Source organism: Parambassis ranga, chromosome 17 (genome assembly GCF_900634625.1).
Source record: "Parambassis ranga chromosome 17, fParRan2.1, whole genome shotgun sequence".
NCBI lineage: Eukaryota > Metazoa > Chordata > Actinopteri > Ambassidae > Parambassis > Parambassis ranga.
This window is the reverse complement of record NC_041037.1, coordinates 21,799,612-21,823,473: the sequence shown is the minus strand read 5'-3', so window position 1 is coordinate 21,823,473 and position 23,862 is coordinate 21,799,612. Positions and strand designations below refer to the sequence as shown.

Genomic DNA, 23,862 nt, shown 5'->3' with positions numbered 1-23,862 from the left:
GCAAAGGCAACATGTTTCATGAGTCACATGACTGGGTGCACTCAGGTCACCTGACACAGATGAGATGCTGTAGATAAAGATGGAGAATCCTTTCATGCTGTCATTAGCAGATGGCTTAAGTAACAGTCTGGCTGAACTAACTCCTGACTCTACCAGTGGACAACGGAGAAACTGCAGTTTTTGACACGTCTGCAGGCCTCATGTGTCTCAGGTCCACCTGTCTTTTTCAAGTTTCACCTGTGACACACTGTGGACAAACTGCAGCTGTCCTGTGGTCTGACCAATCAGCAGAGGGACCAGGCTTTAGGTTCAGTGTTCAGGTTTTAACGTGCTGCTCCTCAGACAGCGTCTTTCTGCAGGATGAACAAATCAGATTCTGACAGTCTGGATCATTATGAAAGCAAAACAGTCACATGATGAAGAGCGGAAACATTTCTGTGAGACATGAAGAGCCGACGCAGCTCATGAACACAAACCTGACACATGTCACCGACAGCTCAACAACAATAAACGTTCTCTGCTTCCACATCTGATAAGTGCCTTTGTTCTGTGTTCTATTGGACACAGATTTGCTGTGATCACATCATCTGTCGTGAAAACATGGAACATGAAACATGAGGGACAACAAATTAGTTACATAACACACACACACACCACATAAACATCTGCGATCAGACAGATATCAGGATACACGTGGAGATTCAGGCACAACATGCCCTCTCCACAGTCCTCAGGGACACAGACAGGGGGCACCTCCCCAGCGGGACCTGATCAGTACAATCACACGCCGCTGATGCTGCACACCGATGGTTGAATTTGGATCCAGTTCCATTTTTTATTTTCAGCTCTATTTCACCTTTACTACAGCTGAGACCTGAGTTCAGTCCAGTCTCATCTCATGTGAGCCATGGCCGCCGGTTGTTGGTGGATAAACACATGGGTTTTTGTGTCGACCTCCAGGTGAACCACAAAACACAGGAAGCATGTGCGTAACTTCATCCTTACCAACGGTCTGTGGAACCTTCAGCTAACTCCTGCTGACTAGCTTTAGGCTTGCTAATAGGCAGATGTTCGTTGCTAGGCTAACTTATTAGCTACAACCACCATGGTGGATTTCAAAGCTTAAAGGAATCCAGACACATCACGTGTAGCAGTGGTCACATGACCTGACCCCCTTCTTTACACGGTGTGACTGTGAGATAACAGCAGCAGTATATATTGTGTGTGTGTCGAGTGAAACCTCACAGGAATGCAGAGGTGTCGTCCTCCTCTGTGAACACCCACACGGTGAACAGGTACAGGTGTGACGCTGAGCGCCGCCGCCTGTGGAAACCAGGACACTTATTAGGGTTAACTATTCATCTCCCTGTCCTTCTTTGTTCCTGGGCCTTGTCCTCACAGCTCAGCTTACATGTGTGTCCTCAGCTGTTTTTGATTTTTCAGAATAAAAGCTGCCCTGGGGACATAAAGGAGTCCTCTCTGGTTCCATGGCTTAAAGTGTGCTGATGAGATGAAGGGCGCGGCCTTCCCAGGTGGGCCCGTCTCAGCCAGCTCGGGGAGCTGGCTCGCAGCCTGCTGCTTCCTGTTGGCTTTCGTCTCTGAAGAGCTGTGCCTGTTTGGACGTACAGCTGAGGTTTCTGGTAGAAAGAGAGGATTTCATTGATGAATCATTTCCCTTCTGACCCAAAGTGTCCAAAACATTCTGATCTGTATGAACTGCAGTCTGAACAAACAGAAACAAGGATGTGACACAGCAAAGCTGTTTCACACAGTAATCAGCATCAGCATCTTATTATGTTCATTGTTAGTTAATCTGATTCATTACTTTGCACAGTAGTCAGCCGTCTTAGGAGAACTTTGACTTTTAACTCACTCACAGGAGGCAGACCCAGGACGGACAGATTATACCTCTCAACTGGCCTGGGAACGTCTCGGTACCCCCCCATCAAAGACCTGGAGGTGGTGGCTGGGTAGGGGGAGGTCCAGCGTTCCCTGCTTTGACTGCTGCCCCGTGACGTGACCCAGGGAAACAACCTAAAAATATAAAAGGATATACAGACTGCAGAAAGCTGCAGGTCAGACAGAGACTCTCTGTGTTGGCCATGTGACTGCTGCGAGCATGTGAGTCCATCATGGCGTCCTGCTGGCTGCTGAGGAGGACAGAGTTTGTTTTTTACAGAATCTTGTTGTGAATGCATTTTGCATTCATATGTTTCACAGAGTAATAAACTGACTCAGTACTGACCCCCTCAGCTTGTCAGCACCTGTGAGTGTCAGTGAGGAAGCCTGTGAGGAACGAGGGGACTGTGATGAAAGGTTTTTACCTATTTATGTTTTCAGTGGCATGTGGATTCACCGCTCGTCACCTCCTGAGGTTTTTCTGAACAGCCAGAGGTTTTGTCAGAGCTGGACTGATGAGCATCGTCGTCTTATGGCTCATCCACACTGAAAGCAACAAAGAGAAGACACAGAAGAGAAGATGGCGTGAGGGGGAGAGATGAAGGCCTCACATCCTCACTGCAGTCAGCACAAACACAGAGCACATATTTAAAGGTTCATTTAGCCAACAAGTGCTGAACAGTGGTTGTTTTCCTGTGTTTGGTGTGTTCAGACGCCTCCTATTGTCCTCAGCAGTAAAATGTGCTACAAACAGAAGTAGGCTGCTCATTGTGGAGCCTGTCTGTGGTCAGGCTTACATTACTGTTGTTGAGCAGCCAACAGAGCTATTTGTTCAGAGTCCTGTTTCCCAACCTGCTTTCCTTGAAGACCTCACACACACACACGCACGCACGCACGCACACACACACACACACACACACACACACACACACAGCAGATCTGATCTGGGCGTTTGGCCTGACGTCATGTGACTGCAGGACTGATGGACCCTCGACTCATGTCCACTCCTGTCCTCTGTGACACCTTTGCTTTGTTTTAGGTAATTGCTTCATAACCTTGTTATTTCATTCAGCCATACGAGTGTCTGTCCAGGCCTGAAATATCAACGGTCTATTAGCTGATGACAGACATCTGCAGGTTTCTCTTCTGACAGTGTGACTGCCGGGAGAAATGATCCACATTAACAGTGCAGCAGACTGAGTATTCTAGGGATCACAGAGTGGAGGTGACGAATGAAGATATGTGGAAAAGATATTCTGACCTGAGAGGAAAAAAGAGAGTGGAGAGCGATGGAGCGATAACCAGAGAAGCGTCTCTTCCTGAAGGAGGTCACATCGTAGGCAGGAGGCCCAGTTCTACCTCTGCAGGACAAAGAGGACACGCCTCCCCCCCATCCCCACCGACCTCAGCTTTTGTCTCAGGTGAGGCAGAGGCTGAAAGAAGTTTTGTTTTGGGCGAGGCCTATAAATTCATCAAAGCCATTTAAATCCAGCTCATCTTCCTGAAAGTGCTTCTGCAGACGATGAAGCGCGACTGGGACGGAGCGGTGAGTTCGGAGGATCTGATTCTATTCCAAAGTAACAGGGCATGAAAAATATGCAGATTTTAAAGAAATTACGTTTAGTTTCTGAATGTAGAGGCTGGATGTGCAGATTTTTCACTTTGCTGCTTACAGAGGACAGAGTCACTGTAAAAAAGAAAAAGCCTGACCCTCCTAACTGTTTTCCTGTATAATCCGGTGTTAGCTGAGCATCGTGAGTCCCCATTCTGAGTGGTCGATCACCTGTAGTCTGACCTCCTGCTTTCCTCCCCCAGATGTTGTCGAGGCTGCTGGGACTCCTCGTCCTGTCCTCCCTCTGCTCAGCCATGCTGCTCTCAAATGGCACCAGACAGCTGGGCAGCTCAGAGGGGGACCCTAACACCCACTACTGGCCTGGAACAAACAAAGGACAGCTGCCGACGGAGGAAGTGCCCTCCTGGGCACAAATTGGTCGCAGCTTTGGGTCCGCGCCTCCCCCGGGGAACTTGTGGCCCCCCATCGGCAACATGACTGGCCCCGACATGCTCCGTATGATTGGGGACCCCGGCTCGACAACGCCCACCATGCCTGATACAACAATCTGTGACCTGCTGTTCAGCGCGCCGGTACCACCGCCAGTCGACCAGATTCCACTTTTCTGCATCTGCTCACACTGTAAAGGAACAGTGGGGCCCAAAGGGGACCATGGAGACCGGGGTCCTCCAGGTACGTGGTCCATTTTAAATCGACAGTGTTACTGTGTCCAATAGCTGCTTTCTCTGTGACAGTTTTGGACATTTTTTCTGCTAAAATGAACAAAGTGTCAGATAACCAACAGGCCACTATGAGACCATATGAGACCATATGAGACCACATCAGTCAGACACTGCACTGAACCACATGTGGGGACAAACACGGCTTTATCAGTTTAAAGTTCAGATTAGAGAGACAGACCTGGCTGTCAGGAGGCTAAAATATGACACTGTACATGAAAATGTGTCGTCTTAATGATGTCTTCAAGTCAGAAAACCTCTTATATCTGCTGAAGTGCCGAGGACTGTAATATCACTGATAAGTCAAATGAAGTGAGATTCTTTGTAGGTTGGTAGTTCACTTCCCATTTGAGATCTGACTGTGATCTTTTTTCAGGTCAGCCTGGGAGTCCTGGGAGCAGAGGAATGATGGGATTCAGAGGTAATCCTGGATTCATGGGCCCTCAGGGGACAAAAGGTGAGTTCATGTGGCAGTACATACAGCAAATAGACTTCAGACACCTGGACAGTTGATCTGAAGGATGAGCTTGGTGGATGTGACACTGACAGAGCAGTTTGGGGGCTGTGATCTGTATCGGCCTCATGCCAGCAGCAGAGCTCCTCTGGTCAGTAAACACATTTACCTCCTGCAGATTCCTTCAGGATATGTGTGATTGGATGGAAGTGTCTGAATTACCACTGAGGTTTCAGACTAAACACGACCTAAGGCCACTCCGGCAGTGTAGTCTCAGCTATTTGATCAAAAAGGCTGAGAACTGAGAGCTGAGAAGCTCATCCTTCAAGCGGACTTCTGAAGCCCTACTGGGCACGACTGCCTCCCCTGTGTACTTCTGTCCAGTCCAAACTCACAGTGATGCTGCAAAGCAGACCACCTCTCTAAGGGCATGTGTACTGTGACTACCTCCAGTCTCTGCAGTGACCACCTCCCTTAACATTTCTGTTTTGTTGTTACAGGTCAGAAAGGAGACACAGGAGAAAAAGGTCAGCTTGGTGGCCCTGGTGCTCCTGGGATGAAGGGCGAGCGAGGATTCAAAGGTCTGAGAGTGGGGGACTTCTTTTGTCATAGACACCTGCCTGACTGCCACCTCTAACAATTTAATTCATAATGTGTGTTTTCAGGGGAGAAAGGGGACCAAGGATCAATGGGACCCCAGGGTGCACAGGGCCCTCAGGGTGAAACTGGCACATGCCCTGCCACCTGCGAGAGCATTCCTGGTGCACCGGGTACACAAGGGCCACCTGGACCAGCTGGAGCTCGGGGTCTGCCAGGGGCGGAGGGTCCTGTGGGACCAAAAGGCTTAAAGGGTGATAAGGGTGACCTAGGTAGACCTGGTGATCCTGGTCTGAATGGTCAGAAGGGTGATCGAGGACAGCAGGGGTTATGTAATTGCACAGATGGGGCAAATGGTGTTAATGGGTCACCAGGGGCAAAGGGAGACAAAGGGGACACAGGGAACACTGGTGGACAGGGTACACAGGGCCCCATAGGGCTGAAAGGAGACAGAGGTGACATGGGTCTTCTGGGTCCCCCTGGTCCCTGCTCTCCGGCCATCCAGTCAGCATTCTCTGCGAGTCTCAACCAGTCATTCCCTGTTCAAAATTGGCCTGTTTCTTTCCCAAACATCCTTACCAACCAGCAGGGGCACTTCGACCCAACAATGAGTGTCTACATGGCCCCCGTCAATGGCACCTACATATTCTCCTACCACCTGGCAGTTGCACAGAAGCCACTTAAAGTAGGTCTATTCCGCAACTTCTTCCCTGTCGTCAAGACAACAGAAGGAAACAACCAGGCCACTGCCAGCCAGACGGTTGTCCTCCATCTCTCCATGGGGGACCGGGTGTGGCTGCAGGTGAAAGACACAGCCACCAACGGTATGTTCACAGACAGCGAAAGCAGCAGCACGTTCTCTGGGTATCTGCTCCATCCCGACTCCTGCGATGTACCCCTGGGTCGAGATTACATGTTTATGCCAACACCTCTTACCGGAGGGTTTAGCTGGGATGGTCCCAAAGGCGGGGGCACCACCCCTTCACCATAGTCAGTGATATATTTAGAGACAAAGCATTCTCAGACACCTAATCACACTGTATTTATAACCATTTTAAAGGAGGGGTATTGTCCATCATAGGAAGTGGGCTTCAGTCACTCATAGTGCTGTACATGATGTGCATTTTGTATTCTGTATCTGATGTAATCACCACAACTAAAAGTGATGTCAGACTAATAGAAAGTGATTTTAATGTTCCGTCTTCTGCTGTCATTCCGTCCTCACATTTTTTGTTTGTTGTTTGTTGTTTGTTCGAATCTGGTTCAAACAGACACCGCTTGTAAAGTCTTGTTTTAAAGGTAAAAACGTGTGTTGTCGTTTCTGTCTGAATCCTATGTAGTGCCTTTTCTAAGAACAACATCCTTATATTTATACAACATGTAGGCAGAAGGTTTGCACCATAACACTGCTACAGTGTATAAATGCTCCAATCACTGACCAGTTTGATCATCTGCTGGATAAGTTAAAAAATCTCAGCTGTCTGCAGGGACCGGTCTGTGAAACAAACCCAACCTGTCTGATAATTCCTCAGCCTCTCAGGTTGGACTTAAGGCAGACATGTTTCTGCACAAAGCCATCTCATAGTGCAAAGTGGTCTTACATTATGGTACAACCAAGGAAACCGTCTGGGACAGATGCTTTCAGATCAACAAGTCGCCAAAGAAAAATGCAACAAGCCGCTCAGGATGAGGAAGCCAGTCTTTGGTCCTGACTGATAAATTCTCTCTTGTGACCCCCCAAACATCCTGTCTTGTGATAAGGTCTGTATCACTGGTTTAGTGCAAACTTTAGTCCCTTTAAATGTGGAAATAAATTCACTCGTGAGTCGTGTCTGTTTGCTTATGCACATGTTTTAAAGAATGAACCTTCAGTCAGACCTGCTTTACTGAGAATTACTTTATTTGTATCAGCGAGCTGAAGATTTGTTTGAAAGTGTCTTTTGAAATGTTTAGAATTCATGAAAAACTTCATATTTTAGGTGTATGTTAATAAATGTTCCAACATTTTATTTTTGTCATTTGGTTTTGAGGAAAAAACATACATCTTTTTACATTTGTGGCTAATTTAGCGTTACATTTTGCTCACATATCAAGTTTGTTTCTGTATATTTAGCATCACTTCCTACATGGGTATCCATGAACACTCTTCTTGGTGTTTTCTTTCCTTATGTTATTCTGAATAAAGCAATGCTCCTTTTAAACATGAGCCATGCACACAATGCCGTAAACTCTCAGAATAAATCTGCCAAACGCTGTGAAGACATTTAAACTTTATAGAGAATAAACCGAATGTTGGATGTTCCCACAGCGCCGCTGAGGAGGAGGAACTCTTTAATCTCAATGAGACTTCACGGCTGTAAGAAAGAGAAATATTTGTCACATATGTGTAAGCAGAGCGAGAACATTTCTGAATAATGTTCCTGATGAAGAAGTGAAGCTGATTTATAATAATATATTTTTTAATAATAAGTTTTTTTATTAAGATGTTTCAAGTTTTTGATTTACACCATGAATCTGTCATGAAGAACTGGACTGACTTCTCACCCAGTAAGTTACTGAATGAAATACTGTAATGAGTTAAATTATATTTAAAAAAGAAGCACAAACAGGACCACTGGGATCTATGTTTATGTTTCGCTTTAAATAAGACAGATCCAGCTCCAGCTTCTGTTCAGTCCACACCGTCTCTAATAAGACGTGCAGGTTTCAGTGACACATTAAAGTCCATCAGCTGACAGCGTGTCCGGAGCAGAGCTACCTGCAGCTTTCATACAGGTTGGATGAATAAAAAACACATCTTTCATCTCAGTCAGCTCGGCCAGAATGCAACACACAGTGTTCACATCAAACTGCACCACAAAACCCTGAAGAGTAAACAGGACGGTAAGATCCGCTGAGCGCCAGCGCTGCCCCAGCACCCTGTTCACGCCTCGCTCTCTTCTGTGGTTTTTGAATTTTTGCATAATATTCTACATTATTCTGATTATCTGCACTTTCTCTCTAAAAAAGATCAAATGAATAAAATCAGTATGCTGATATTCTGTTTGTCTGAACTGTCTCACAGAAAAAAGGTGTCATAGCAACATCGGTGATAGTTTCACAATGAAAGCTATGAAAACCCGAGAAGCCTTGGTTTCTGTGGGGCCATTGTTGGACGACTGACCCTGGCACCATCACAATGGAGCTTTGGGCTGTTGTGAAACGGTGCATTTCTGCACAAAACATGATCTTTTCCCAAAACATACCAAAGACTGAAAAACGGTTTTCAGTAAACTGGGACAGACATGGCGTCAAAGTGTGGACAGTCCAAGTGGAGGTTTGTACCACATTTGGACAAAACGTGTGGACAGCCCAAAAATTAGGTGCTAAGGTGATAAAGCACTGATGCTAATGGTGTTAAACAGTTCCTGTCTCCTCAGTGGGTGGGTCAGATGTGTACCTATGTTATGTTAGCTTTGTGTATTTTACTTCCTTTTTCAGTTACAAACAGCTGGAACATTTACCAGATCAGATATTACACAGTTAGCCATATTACATATTACATCACTGACGAACAATGAAGGTTATACAACAGACGTTAAGGTAGGAAGTGTTGGGGCTAACAAACTCATGATGAGCTGTTACTTTACTTCCTGTCGGGCAGTACACAGTCACCAGATTCGTCAGCTTGTTGTGTGTGTGCAGTGAACAGCACTGACTCCAGTGAGCGAGATTGCTGAGAGCGTATCCTTCACTCGTTTAATCGAAGAAAAGAAGCCAGGAAGTATTTTAACACGGTGGAGGAATTATAGGAAAATAGCACGTAGAATATAAAGTTTAGTTCAGGAACGTGGGAACAAATGATGAAGTGGACCAGCTGAGGGATAATAAAACGATATGTGGACAAGAGGAGTTTAATCAGGGCGGAGAGTGATGGAGCGATAAAAGGAGGAAGCGTCTCCACTTTCTGCTGTTTCACAGTGAAGGAGGTCATGCCATGGGCAGAAGGCCCAGTTCTTCTTCTGCAGGACAAAAAGGACACGCCTCCCCCTCCTCCCCCCGAGACAGAACCTGAAAGACGTTTTGTTTAAGGCCACACTTATAAAAGCATGAAAGCCTTTTTGATCCAGCTCATCTCATCAATAAACCTTCTGCAGATGATGCGGCGTGACTCAGACAGAGTGGTGAGTTTTTCCTGAAGAGCAGTTTATACAGACTCTAATGTGATGTGACTGTTTGTAGATTTAGAAGAAATAGAAGTGTCTTAGTCTTAATCATTAATTCATCATAATGGTAAATTGAAATTTTATTGAAAAACAACAATTTACTGATTTTTAAGTAAAAGCAAAAAAATAATAAAATGATTTTATAAAAAGTATTTTATCTGACCTCCTGTCTTCGTCCTCCAGATGTTGTTGAGGCTGCTGGGACTCCTTGTCCTGTCCTCCCTCTGCTCAGCCATGCAAATCCCAAACGGCCCCACACCAGATTCCAGTGAAGAGGAGGGCTCCACCTCAGAACCCATTGTGGCCAAACACCCCCTCTCGGGTGAGGGGACATCATCTGAGTCTTCAGAGACGTCAAAGTCATCAGAGACGTCAAAGTCATTGGAGTCATCAGAGACATCAAAGTCGTCAGAATCATCAGAGGCGTCCAAGTCGTCAGAGTCGTCAAAGTCATCCGAGACATCACAGTCATCAAAGTCGTCAGAGTCATCAGAGAGGTCAAAGTCATCCGAGACGTCCAAGTCGTCAGAGACGTCAAAGTCGTCAGAGACGTCAAAGTCATCAGAGATGTCAGAGTCGTCAGAGATGCCAGAGTCGTCATCTGAGACGTCAGAGTCATCAGAGACATCCAAGTCATCAGAGACATCAGAAGAAATGCCCCCCAAGCCTTCTGTCATCCGCGGTGGCCCAATGCCTATGCCTCCCACAGGAAATCCATTGCCCCCTGTCGGCAATATGACAGGTCCCTCCAACGGACTCCGAATGCTCATTGACACCTCCCCAACGATGCCAACTATGCCTGATATATCGGTCTGTGACATGCTGTTCAATGCACCTGTACCACCACCTGTCGACCAGATTCCACTTTTCTGTATCTGCTCACACTGTAAAGGACGAGTGGGGCCCAAAGGAGACCGTGGAGACCGGGGCCCTCCAGGTATGTAGACAACTTTTCCTAGTTTAGCTTTTAGATCAAATTTTATTTACCTATGATGACAACAGAAGGTTTGGTAAAAACTGACCTGACTGACCTTTGACCAGGTAACCCTGGAAGTCCTGGAATAAGAGGAATGACAGGGTTCAGAGGGTATCCAGGATTCACCGGACCACCAGGAATTAAAGGTGAGCTGTCCGACCCAGTCTTCTACCAGTTACATTTAACACTGTCACAGTGTAGTGCAGCAGGTGAACAGACTAACAGGGGGGTCAGTGCTTATCTGCTCCACAGCATGTTGTGATAAATAGGAAGTCTTCTACACAGTCCCATGTTAAAAGTGTTGGTGGGGTCACAGCGGGCACACCTCTGACCAAAGTGTCCTTCCAAAAATGCAGCTGCTGATTTGCGGCACAGCCTAAATCATAATTTGATACTTTGGTCCAGGCTGCGGTGTGGGTAGCCTTGACCAGTTCAAAGTGTGGAAACAAAAAACTTTTCACACATTGTTTTCATCATTTCTGTCTGTTATAGGTCAGAAGGGAGACATCGGGGAGAAAGGACATGCTGGAGAAGCCGGTTTCACCGGGACAAAAGGCGCACAAGGACTCAAAGGTCTGATGAGATCACTCTTTTCAAAGATTGTTTATCATACAGCAGGAAAATAGTACCAAATTGAGTTTTGGGGTGAAGATCAGAACTGTAGTAAATTTAGTATTTGGAGTGAAAAAGCCAAACGTGTACTAAAAGAGTGACAACATGTGTTTTCAGGAGAAAAAGGGGACCAAGGATCAATGGGACCCCAAGGTTCACAGGGTCCTCAGGGAGAACGCGGCACATGCCCTGCCTCTTGTGAAAGTGTTCCTGGTGCACCGGGTACACAAGGCCCACTTGGACCAGCTGGAGCTCGGGGTCTGCCAGGGGCAGAGGGTCCTGTGGGACCAAAAGGTTTAATGGGTGATAAGGGTGACCTAGGTAGACCTGGTGATCCTGGTCTGAACGGTCAGAAGGGTGATCGAGGACAGCAGGGGTTATGTAATTGCACAGATGGGGCAAACGGCGTTAATGGGTCACCAGGGGCAAAGGGAAACAAAGGGGACACAGGGAACACTGGTGGACAGGGTACACAGGGCCCCATAGGGCTGAAAGGAGGCAAAGGTGACATGGGTCTTTTAGGTCCCCCTGGTCCCTGCTCTCCGGCCATCCAGTCAGCGTTCGCTGCAAGTCTCAACCAGTCGTTTCCTGTTCACAATTGGCCCGTTTCATTTCCAAATGTCATTAACAACCAGCAGGAACATTTTAATCCGGTGGTGGGTGTCTACATGGCCCCCGTCAATGGCACCTACGTGTTCTCCTACCACCTGGCAGTTGCACAGAAGCCACTTAAAGTAGGTCTATTCCGCAACTTCTTCCCTGTCGTTAAGACAACAGAAGGAAACAGCCAGGCCACCGCCAGCCAGACAGTTGTCCTCCATCTCTCCATGGGGGATATGGTATGGCTGCAGGTGAAGAACATAGACACCAACGGTATGTTCATAGATGGTGAAAGTATCAGCACATTCTCCGGGTATCTGCTGTACCCCGACTCCTGCGATGTACCTCTAGGACGACATCACATGTCAATGCGAACTCTCCCTACTGGAGGGTTTGGCTGGGATGGTCCCGTGGGCGGGAGCACCACCCCATCACCGTAGACTACAGTAGTTCGCACAGATAGAAATTAAGCATCCAATGACGCCCAATCACATGCTTGAGTTTTAAAGGAGGGGTATTCTAGAAACGCAGCAATGTAGTATTAAAATAAACCAATCACACCAGGCCTTAATACAGAGGTCACACCAAGAAGAAACAATGATGTCACTGTTCAGACTGAATTATTAACCCCAGAGTGGAATCTGGTAGGATGTGAGACTGGAGGAGTTAACAGCCAATACACAGCAAGGCTATTTAAACACATCACATCTGAAGGACTACAATGAGAACCGGTTCAGACAAGACTCAAATACGATAAAATGCAGTTTAGCTGAAATAAGGGGCCAAACCAGAAACAAAGGTGCGATTGATGTGGTTCAAACATGACAAAAAGCAACTTAGTAAAAATCCCTAATTTAGCAAAACATATTAGTGGCTAAGTAATTCATTCCTAGGTTGAATTGACTGTTTTAAATAATTTGAGAAAGTTATCAACACCAGATCCATGCAGCTACGTTGCAGCTAGCAGACTTAGCTCTGCTTGTTAGCTGACATCAACAGTAAAATATGATGTGAGATGTAATTGTTAGCTAGCATGTGACTGACTGGCTACAGTGATCCATGTTTTACACCCGACAGCATTGATTTGTGTGCCACACGTACATTTTTACATTAATATTCAGATAAAAAGCAAAATTATGAGAAATTGCAGCAGCAGTAGACCTGCCTTAGTCAGACATAGAAGCTTTATTAATGCTGACGATGCTCAAAGCTTTCATCGGAGAGCTCCTGTAGTAGCAGAGATCTTTATTTTTTCATAGAAATGTGAACAAACAGAAACAAAGATTAGCTGAAGAGAAGAGGAGCAGGAGAGGACGAGGCTGAAGACGCAGTACAAAAAAAACCTCCCTGATCTGGCCATCCTGTTCGCATTTGGACACTAAACTTTTCTGAAGCTGTACTGTGAGAAGCATCACAGTATGTTTTTATTTCATAAATCTGTCCATGTGTTTAAGGTTTTTTGGTGTAATGACATCATCTCACACAGAATGAAATTTAACCAGCAGAATGCGAGTGGACCACAGAGACAGGATGAAAATGTGTCTTCAGCCATCGTGGTGTTTGTCCATCAGTATGTTGATCTGAACTTTGTGGTTTTTGTCTGAAATTAAAAACAAAGTCTCTTAAAATCTGCATTTCACTCTTTTTTGATCTCTGATAAAACGTCTTAGTGGATCAGTTCTGAGCCGTTATAAACGTCCAGAATTACTCACACAAATGTACTGAAACAAGTACTCTGTGTGTGTGTGTGTGTATTCATCTGTCCAACAGCTCCACTGTGAAACTGTTAAAAAGTGAGTCACAGTTTAACACTGAGCAATTTGAGTGACAGGATGTAACTCCATCCTCTCAAGGGCCCAAAATGTGGATGAATCCGCCAAAGAAGATAGTCCTGGTTAGTGAACAACTGAGCGGCTGCTTTAGCAATTTACTCAAACTCAACAGTTAAAGTCGGTTTATATATTTCTTATGTAAACCGACTTGAACCTGTACACTCCATGACCGCCCGTCTTTAGGCAGCTGAAACCAAAGACAGACCAGTGACTTCAGGGTCGACCAGCTTTTATTGTGACACACTGCACAGTCGCACAGAACAACACATCTACAAAAACCTGAGCTCAGCAGAAAACAGCACAGCCCACCTCAGACCAGCCCACACCGGGTGTGTGAACACGTTAGAGACACTGACTGCAGCTAAAAACACAGAAGCACTAACACCTCAGCTGGACCATTAAAGTTACTGTTTTCATTCTTGGACCTCCGCTCCGAGTCAACCTGATATTTTTAGACAATGTTACATCTCTATAGATTCATGATTACTTATACTGATTCATGCTGAGAATCACAGCCTTGTTATGGACACGATGCTCATAACCATAATTAGCTGTGTAATACATGTGGTGATGCACAGGGCAACAGTGTTCATGAGAATGTATCAAGTCTCCCAGCATGCCTTGCAAAAACACAAACTACATAATCTTTGTGGATTATGGGAGCGAGCGGGTAAGGGACACATGCTAACATGTGAGCAGTCAGGTGTACTTAAACAAACCTCTCAGACTGATGTTGTTAAAACACACAAAATCACAGGAATGGTCCTTTAATTACGTCTCAGCTGTCTCTAGCATAACCTCCGAGGCGACCCCCAGCAGCCGTCACACCGCTGACTCCCTCTACTTCTCTTTGGGTGCCATGTCGTCGCCGCCCGACACGTTGCCCTCCTCATCATCATCGGCCATCCCCTTCAGGTAGGAGCGCTTGAACTCCTGGAACACCATCTCCTCCTCCATCTCACTGAGGACGGCAGCATCAGAGCAGTTAGCATTTCTTATGACCTCTGACCTCAGATCAGCAGTCACAGGGTGCTCGTGAGTCTGACGTGGCCTCTGACAGACCTCTCACAACAAGGACTGACATTAAAAAAGGGACGTAAAGGACTTTCTAAGAAGAATGACACAGATGGAGGCAGCTGCATTGGTTGATGACATGAGCAGTCTCAGTCTCAACAGACGCTCTGTGTGTGACAGAGCTGCTGGGACGAGCTTGTTGTTAAATCACGTCACATCGGGGAATAAGCTGGATGACCTTCTGCTCAATCTGCCAGACTTTAACCTGAGCACAGGTCTATTATGTGTCTTTATTCAGGGAATAAAACTTAAAGAGAAACAGAACAGGGAAGCTGATACTGCTGATGGAGACACAGCCTTTTTAAGAAAGGGCTGATGAAGCGATAACAGATCTGAAACATGATCCACAGTCAACAAAGGCTCGGACAGACAGAGGACATTCACGCTCTCATCTGTTCGCACATCGGACCAAACAAACGCTGAATATTTACCTCTCCTTCACTGTGGGCAGCAGGAAGGAAACACAAAGAGGACATGACCACATTAATCCACAGGAACCAGCACAGCACTGCAGGGTGAACACACGTCTGCTTACCTGCGTCGGGTTTAGGATGCATCAGCTTGAAGGGAACTTCCAGACCGATCTCACTGCAACACAAAACAAGCTTCACTCACAACCACGCACACAAAACGAGGCTAAATACACAATATATCATCTGAGGAGACGCACAAAGCTGACAAAGGTCTTCTAGATTTACACAATGTGTTTGTCCTGAGACTGTATCAAAAGCTCAGAGTGACATTCAGATTCTTAAAATGAGTCTCACAGTAAATGAAAACCAGTAGACATGAACCCACCTGGATCCCATCATCCTGCCAGTGTGCCGGAGACAGAAGGAGAAAATCAGAACAAGCACGACTCTGATTGTGGAGAAAAATGAAAGCGGCGAGATCGGCCTGAAAACTTCAGAAAGCGGCTATCGCTGCTTAAAACTCTTTGAACTTTCCGATGGTCCGTGAATGCATCATGTGTTCAGTTCAATCAATATATAATATATATATATATATACACACACGTCTTCACACTGTGTAAGGTCATATTTACCACTAAAACAGTTCAAGAGTTCACACCAACAACACTCAAACACTCTGTCCTCCTCAGCAGCCAGCAGGACGCCATGATGGAGTCACGTGACCAACACTCAGAGAGTCTGTCTGACCTGCAGCTTCCTGCAGCTGATCTCTGTCTGAACACCTGAATGATTCTGCACACACACTCTGACTGCTCTCTGCCTGCAGACAGGAAACAATGAGACTGACCCTCCGATGATGAGCTTCACTGTGACTTTGTATGACACTATGATCCCCAACACCTCCTTCAGCACGCCTTCCTTGATGCTGTAAGACAGGATGATTCAGAACATGTAAGGTCTGACGTTTGGAAGCTTCTGGACCGCTGTGACCGCGGCGTGCTCACATGCTTGATGATGCCAGGTTTGTGTCCTCGTGCTTGAGCTTGCCATCCAGAATGATGCCCCTCCGCTCCCTGTTGTTGGCCAGCAGAGGCAGCAGAGTGTAGTCCTTCTGCAGCGTCGCACCAGCAGACACAGAATCTCTGAAGACACAAAACAAACTCAGAACAGGAAACAAGGGGGAAGCAACAATCGGCAGGGATTAACACGCAGCCTGCACACCTGAAACCTGCTGCAGGGCTTCAGGTTGTACATAATAAACCTAAGAAAACAAGCTCAACATATTGATCTTTTACTCCATAACAGCCTAAACACAAAGACACACACAGCAAACAGTCACTGTGAGCAGAGGCTGTTGGGTCATTGTTCACACCACACTGTTAACATAGCGCACTCTGGTGGACAAACTACGTGATGACATCCTTTCTACAACACCAGTCAACTGATTTGGGTTCAGGAGAGAAACTAGTAACTAACTCTTACTAATAAGGCTCATGAGCTGGACAGGTCCTCTGTTTCATGTCTTTATCCTGCTACATGGACCTTCTCTGGTAAAACCTTCAGAGGAGGGACCTCTCCATTCTAAATACATGCCAGTCAAAGTGTGTGTGAAGGTGTGTATGTGTGTATGAATGACAGCTTTCTGCTGTTCCAGTCCAGGTCCAGTCCTGACCCTGCACAGCTTCTTCTGGACTGGGAGATCTGCAGAGGTGTGTGGAGGACACAGTTCTCTGTGGGCGTCTCCTCTTCACTCAGCAGACTCTTCAAACACACCCAGCTCCCACCTTGAGTTGTTCCTCACCTCGGCCTCCCAGCGGTGTGTCCCTGAGTTAAAGCCCTCAGAGCCCAGCACAGACCAGAAACCAGTCAGCCCTCTGTGGATTACCAGAAAGCTGCTGTCCCTGTCCTCGTAGCAGTGTCTGTCTTCTTCTTTCTTTTTCAGCCCACTCTCTCCTCTTCAGGGTGTTGAAGTGTGATTCCATCTCTCAGCTCGCCTCTGTTCCCCCTGGATAAGCTGGTGGTATCTGAGGACACGGGGGTCTGGGTTTCCCTTGCTGACCCAGCCACAGGTAGGCAGGAAAAACATGGACGGATGGAAGATTTTGTTTTGCAGGAGGGACAAACATGATCCTTTTCCCCCACACGCTGTGCAGACAGATTGTGTAGACACTGCCCACAGCACAGATCCTCCTCTGCTGGTTCTTCACCTTTCACCTGGTAACATTTAACCAGCACTTCCTGCTGAAAGTACCAACTTCAAACCTTCATTTCATACCAGGCTGTGTGAGAATGAATTACTTTACAGTTACATGGTCACATGTGTAATTTGAATAGCAGCTCATGATCAGATTAATTTGATAATATTGATCACAGGCGATGACCTCAGTGTGTGCTCATCATTACCCAGAATCCTCGATGTCCACACATTTGACGTAGCTGTCGTTGGAGTACAACACCACCGTGGAAACCTGGTCAACTGACAGTAAGAGGACACACACACAGATCAGTGCTGCCGCCACCAAAGCTCCTGCTCTGTGGACGTCACTGCACAGCGTTTACCGGACAGGATGATGTTCTTGACGTTCTTGTTGGAGGTGTTTGTGACGTTGACGTGGACTTTGATTGGTTCCCCATGGTAGTAAATCTGAAAACAGGACATGAGGTCAGAGACTGAAGGAGGAACATGCACAGAGATCAGTGAGAGGATCACACACACCTCTTTGTCCAGGCTGGCCTTCACGTGCAGCGGTTTCTCTGACATCACAAAGTCTTTGGTGATTTCCACAGAGGGCGCCATTCCCTCATCCTCCGGAGCAAACTGCACCTTCCTGATCATCAGGGCCACTGTGCTCCTGAGTGATGGAACAAAAGAAGAAGAAATGACAACCAGTCAGGAGGAGAAGCTGCTGGTAAAGGACAGGACGGTCCAAGGAACACATGGCAGCTGACTGGGTCACCGTCTGACAAGCTGATGTCACCCGGTCAAAAAAGGGAAAACAAGCAGTCAGAAACAGAGTTTTCCAGCCCTCCCTGTCTGCTCTGTCTCTTCTTTTTATTCTGGCTGGCTTTAACTTCACTCTCATGACTCTGATGGACCAGCCCGGTGCATTCTGGGAGTTAGAGTTTCAGATAAAGTACTGTAGCACAGACTTGAGACCAGTTTTGTCACTTTAGATGGAGGATAAGTGGAAGAAGACTCACCGCTTGCGGACTTTGGCGTCCTGGCTGTCAGCAGAAAACGCCTTGATCTCAAACTCCACAGCACATTGCTGCAAAGACAGAGGAGACGTCAAATCCTGCCGCGTTTGCGTCCTCACTGATGCTCCGATTCATCGTTCAGAGTCTTACCTTGCCCACATCATTGGGCGCTGGCTGGAGAGCCACAGAGCAGGGGAGGTTGTCTGGAAACTGAAAAGATAAAAAAAAGTTTAAACCATCTAAGAAGTCTGAACTCTGGATAAACACCCAGAATCACTCTGCAGAACCTCCTACTCACCTCAAAGAAGAATGGATAGGCGTTGTTTCCCAGCTTGCGCAGCAGCCTGGCCTGCGTCTTGGTGTGGATTCCCTTCTCGCGGTCCTGCAGAGGCGGGTACACCTGCCGGGTCGACAGGTACAGCTCCCTGCGGAAAGCAACGCCCATCACGTCCATGTCGTCTCTGCCGTAGCGAAAGGTGCAGGCGAGGGTGACAAACACTGGAAGGACACGGAGGACACGGAGGACACCAAGTCATTAGACATCACAGCTGCAATCAGAGCGGTCCGCACTAATCATCGCCGTGTCTCCAACATGGAGGGTGAAAAGAAAACAGCAGTACAAGCCTGGTTTAAAGAAGCAGTGTGTATTTGAGTGTGTGTGTGTGTGTGCGTGTGTGTGTGTGTGTACGTACTGACCTTTTCTCCCCTGCAGAGCCTCCGAATCAATGACAATGACGCCATCTAGGGGTGAAAAAGGCTCCTTAAATACAGTTTGTAAATGTGATGATTGAAACACAACCTGTGACGAGTTAAAGACACAATCAGCAGCACAGACATTTAGGTGAACACAAGGAACGGACTTCTTCTATCTTCATTTCTAATTTAGTGTCATTTTATGCAGCTCAGACAGACTCTCTGAAAGTCATGTGACTGCTGCTCACACGGTCACTTCACGGTTATGGCCAAGTGAGTTCGTCTTGGTCTCTTTTTTGTGTGTGTTTGTGTGTGTGTTTCAGCAGTTCGTACATATTTGCAAGGACCATAGGACACCTGACTTATCTCTGTTTTTACAGTCCATAAACTCACCGACTGGTTCCACAGAATCAACGCGGTCGACAAAGTCTCTTTTCCCCATGTAGACAGCGACCTGAAGCAAAGAAGAGTCACCACATCTTTTATTCAGTTGGTCTTTAAACATAAAATCTGTTTAAAATGAGTCAAACATGAAAAAGCCACCAGAGAAAGCTGGTTTGTGCAAAGTGACAGCTGCGTGATCATTTTAAACTTCGTTACAACCTTTAAACACAGGTATAAAAGTCAGTGAGCTCCAGTTAAAATATGCAAATGTCTGATGATTTCATGTCTTAGTAATGATCTTCTGTGTGTGCGACATGTTCAACCCAAACTCACCGACTTGTCTTTGCAAATCTTCTTGAAAACGACACTTTTTGGACTCATGTTGGTTCAGAGTGAGGACGGCTGACCAGCGACGCCTGAGACACACAGAGACACACAGAGACACACACTGCTGTTATTTATTTCCATATACCGTCATCACGGGGAAGATGCATGGTTCTGTTCATTTTACCACATCTCCAATGAAAGTACACAGGAGTGTCAATACTCTTTAATCATATCTAATAAATGTGCTGATGATGATGGGACTGCAGCATTAAGATTTACACCTGTACAAATAAAAACACACTGCAGATGGCGTCCATTTACTTTTGGTCTCAAAATGGAGGTGATGAGATCACAGTGAAGCTGACTGTTAAATGCCCACATGATCACCATATTGTGTTATCATATTAGACATTTCTATGTAAGGTGACCTTTGACCCACCAACTCCACAAACATACAAAGCAGCAGGAACGAGTGCTAAAACCCAGAAACCTGTTAGCATGTTAGCTCTTCCTGTCCCCTCAGTGTGTTCTGAATGTTAGCATGTTAGCTCTTCCTGTCCCCTCAGTGTGTGTTGAATGTTAGCATGTTGGCTCTTCCTGTCCCCTCAGTGTGTGTTGAATGTTAGCATGTTAGCTCTTCCTGTCCCCTCAGTGTGTGTGTTCTGAATGTTAGCATGTTAGCTCTTCCTGTCCCCTCAGTGTGTTCTGAATGTTAGCATGTTAGCTCTTCCTGTCCCCTCAGTGTGTTCTGAATGTTAGCATGTTAGCTCTTCCTATCCCCTCAGTGTGTGTTGAATGTTAGCATGTTAGCGCTTCCTGTCCCCTCAGTGTGTGTGCTCTGAATGTTAGCATGTTAGCTCTTCCTGTCCCCTCAGTGTTTGTGTTGAATGTTAGCATGTTAGCTCTTCCTGTCCCCTCAGTGTGTTCTGAATGTTAGCATGTTAGCTCTTCCTGTCCCCTCAGTGTGTTCTGAATGTTAGCATGTTAGCTCTTCCTGTCCCCTCAGTGTTTGTGTTGAATGTTAACATGTTAGCACTTCCTGTCCCCTCAGTGTTTGTGTTGAATGTTAGCATGTTAGCACTTCCTGTCCCCTCAGTGTGTGTTGAATGTTAGCATGTTAGCACTTCCTGTCCCCTCAGTGTTTGTGTTGAATGTTAGCATGTTAGCTCTTCCTGTCCCCTCAGTGTGTGTTGAATGTTAGCATGTTAGCTCTTCTTGTCCCCTCAGTGTGTGTTGAATGTTAGCATGTTAGCTCTTCCTGTCCCCTCAGTGTGTGTTGAATGTTAGCATGTTAGCTCTTCTTGTCCCCTCAGTGTGTGTTGAATGTTAGCATGTTAGCACTTCCTGTCCCCTCAGTGTGTGTTGAATGCATTGACAGTAAAAACTATGGACAGAGCTTCCGTGACGTCACCCGTTTGTTTCTGAAGAGCCGTTTTGAGTCTCAGTGGGAGGTTCCGGGACGTTGATGACCGCCGCCATGTTGACAGCGTCACGTCGACTAAAACTCCGAATATGGACAAAGAGGGGGAGCACGAGCGGGGTTTAGGGGGGCGGGCGATCGTGGAAGCAGGAAACTCACGCTGTGATACGTCAACTGTCTGTCACTCAAGCGGCAACGCCCATAATTAGGTGTAATTTTAAGTCCGAATACAATTGAAGTGAATTGTAAAAAAATTCACCCCCCGTACAATTGACACTAGAAGAGAACCTATCATCTGAGACCAGAGTGGTTTTTTGTACCAGGCTGTAAACATGTTCTTTTCTGCTGTGAAATCGGCCATTTTAACATGGGAGTCTATGGGAAATTACTCGCTTTTGGAGCCAGCCCCCAGCTGTTACAGCGTGAATTACAAGTTTTGACACTTCCGCATGGGCTTCCACTTTGAGCCCCGAAGGTTGCCGCTTGGTTGAATGTTAGCATGTTAGCACTTCCTGTCCCCTCAGTGTTTGTGTTGAATGTTAGCATGTTAGCACTTCCTGTCCCCTCAGTGTTTGTGTTGAATGTTAGCATGTTAGCTCTTCCTGTCCCCTCAGTGTTTGTGTTGAATGTTAGCATGTTAGCTCTTCCTGTCCCCTCAGTGTGTGTGTTGAATGTTAGCATGTTAGCTATTCCTGTCCCCTCAGTGTGTGTGTTGAATGTTAGCATGTTAGCTCTTCCTGTCCCCTCAGTGTGTGTTGAATGTTAGCATGTTAGCTCTTCCTGTCCCCTCAGTGTTTGTGTTGAATGTTAGCATGTTAGCTCTTCCTGTCCCCTCAGTGTTTGTGTTGAATGTTAGCATGTTAGCTCTTCCTGTCCCCTCAGTGTGTGTGTTGAATGTTAGCATGTTAGCTCTTCCTGTCCCCTCAGTGTTTGTGTTGAATGTTAGCATGTTAGCTCTTCCTGTCCCCTCAGTGTTTGTGTTGAATGTTAGCATGTTAGCTCTACCTGTCCCCTCAGTGTTTGTGTTGAATGTTAGCATGTTAGCTCTTCCTGTCCCCTCAGTGTTTGTGTTGAATGTTAGCATGTTAGCTCTTCCTGTCCCCTCAGTGTTTGTGTTGAATGTTAGCATGTTAGCTCTTCCTGTCCCCTCAGTGTTTGTGTTGAATGTTAGCATGTTAGCTCTACCTGTCCCCTCAGTGTTTGTGTTGAATGTTAGCATGTTAGCTCTTCCTGTCCCCTCAGTGTTTGTGTTGAATGTTAGCATGTTAGCTCTTCCTGTCCCCTCAGTGTTTGTGTTGAATGTTAGCATGTTAGCTCTTCCTGTCCCCTCGGTGTGTGTTGTTGTTGGTCAACAGGAGCTCAGCAGGTTTTTATTCTACCACACAAACACACAGTGAATCCCACTGACGACTGTTTACTGTCTGAACAAAGGCTACATGCTAACAAGTGGCTACATGGGACTACAGACGAGGTCATTAAAGGAGACATTGTCATTTAAAAATCAAGACATTATTTACATGTTATGATTTTGAAGTCATTACTAGAGGTTAATTACAGACACCTGGAATGTCGCGTGAACACAACCAGAAGTTTACCGGTAGCAAACATGAGTGCAGTGCAGCTAACCTCCAAGCAGCAGTCGTGCCTAGAGTTGTTCTGTTTGTTTGTCTGAAGTTAAATTAAGCTAACTTCACCGTGTTTGTTCATATTTCATCCTTTGTGTTCACCTGTGGCTCCGCCCCTCCCACACCACCGCGGCCGCGCCTCCACTCCGCCATGTTCCCCTAAACGTGACGCGCACTGATAATTAACGAACTCCACACTAACCTTCTGCACTGGAACTACTTTCTGCTAAAGAAAATAGTCCCCGTGGAAACACAGAAGTCTGCGTTCTGTGGATTTCCAGACTAAGCAGGACATCTTTCCTGGAAGCTGTCGCTGCTAGAAAAAGTCAAATAGACCATTTATTTCCTCTTAAGTCTCAGAAAATGTCTTTTACTCCTAATGTGCTGAGGCGGAGGAGAACACTCTGCCTTTGCTCCCCCTAGTGGCGCAAGGATTCATCGCAGTAAGGGAGTTCAACCAAAAACAATGATTACTAATCATTTTATCCTTTAAAGGAGTGAACAGAAAAAAAATCACTTCTTTGGTTATTTTTAAATGTTTTTCTCGGTAGCTGAGTTAAATTAAATCAAGATGACTGACAGCTTTGAGGAGATTTAACTCTGAGCCTGCTAATCCCTTTAAAACCACCTCTGATGCTTTCCACCTGTCCTCAGTGACAACAAACCAACACAGCCTCACAGTAAAGAGCTTTCTATTTATTTACAGTAACATTAAATCGCACAGTAAACGGTGTCTTGTTTCTGAGTATTTCTGTTTGTAAATAGATGCAAAAAGAAGAAATGAACAGTCACAAAAATTTAAACAGTTAAACACACATGACACAGTATGAACCATCCTCCAGATAAAGATCCAACAGTGCTGCTCATGTTTAGGTGTTTTAGTCTGAACACATGAACATGATCTGCTGAGTGTGTGTGTGTGTGTGTGTGTGAGTGACTCACCTGAAGCCGAGGTTGGAGTGTGTGTTGTTGAATCAAGATGCCGAAGCTCTATATGTAAACACCTGCTGTCCGTCACGGCTCCTCCGTCAGCCAATCAGGTGACCCAGCTGTGAACTTTGACCAACCCTCAGAGCTCGCTGCTGAGTGACCACGGACGCAACGTCCAGACACACACAGACACACACACAGACAGACAGATGGACGGACACAGACTTCACGTGAATGAGCCGGCTGAGAGGATTGAGGCTGGTTCCCCCTCAGTCAGCACAACAGGGTCAGATTAGACAGAGACACACACCAAGACAGAGGGACGCACAAA

At 46.3% G+C, this 23,862-nt stretch overlaps 2 protein-coding genes across 9 annotated transcripts; one reads left to right on the top strand and one right to left on the bottom strand.

Annotated features, from left to right (window-relative positions):
- Positions 1-28: 28 nt before the first annotated feature.
- Positions 29-23,755, bottom strand: saga (S-antigen; retina and pineal gland (arrestin) a). 8 transcript variants are annotated; one of them, XR_003671999.1, is made up of 16 exons: positions 23,544-23,753; positions 19,563-19,645; positions 19,239-19,299; positions 18,849-18,893; positions 18,451-18,650; positions 18,303-18,362; positions 18,156-18,223; positions 17,671-17,806; positions 17,514-17,598; positions 17,358-17,430; positions 15,959-16,096; positions 15,802-15,879; positions 2,325-2,445; positions 1,909-2,034; positions 1,412-1,637; positions 29-1,323 (listed from the first exon to the last, which is right to left on the bottom strand). XR_003671999.1 is itself a non-coding variant. In XM_028427394.1 (16 exons), the coding sequence occupies exons 2-16, from the start codon at positions 19,608-19,610 to the stop codon at positions 14,308-14,310; spliced, it is 1,239 nt and encodes a 412-aa protein (XP_028283195.1). In that variant the 5' UTR covers positions 19,611-19,645; positions 23,544-23,755; the 3' UTR covers positions 13,729-14,307. The 8 variants fall into 8 exon arrangements, 7 of the variants coding, with proteins under 7 accessions (XP_028283201.1, XP_028283195.1, XP_028283196.1 ...); XM_028427394.1 differs by lacking the exons at positions 29-1,323; positions 1,412-1,637; positions 1,909-2,034; positions 2,325-2,445 and adding exons at positions 13,729-14,428; positions 14,973-14,982; positions 15,077-15,129; positions 15,340-15,402 and having other exon boundaries at positions 23,544-23,755; XM_028427395.1 differs by lacking the exons at positions 29-1,323; positions 1,412-1,637; positions 1,909-2,034; positions 2,325-2,445 and adding exons at positions 13,730-14,428; positions 14,973-14,982; positions 15,077-15,129; positions 15,340-15,354 and having other exon boundaries at positions 23,544-23,755.
- LOC114449565 (collagen alpha-1(XXVII) chain-like) lies at positions 2,094-12,094 on the top strand. Its single transcript, XM_028427326.1, has 10 exons — positions 2,094-3,445; positions 3,715-4,144; positions 4,568-4,648; positions 5,146-5,226; positions 5,311-6,232; positions 8,052-8,125; positions 9,680-10,384; positions 10,489-10,569; positions 10,916-10,996; positions 11,153-12,094. The coding sequence occupies exons 1-10, from the start codon at positions 3,422-3,424 to the stop codon at positions 12,073-12,075; spliced, it is 3,402 nt and encodes a 1,133-aa protein (XP_028283127.1). The 5' UTR covers positions 2,094-3,421; the 3' UTR covers positions 12,076-12,094.
- Positions 23,756-23,862: the final 107 nt, after the last annotated feature.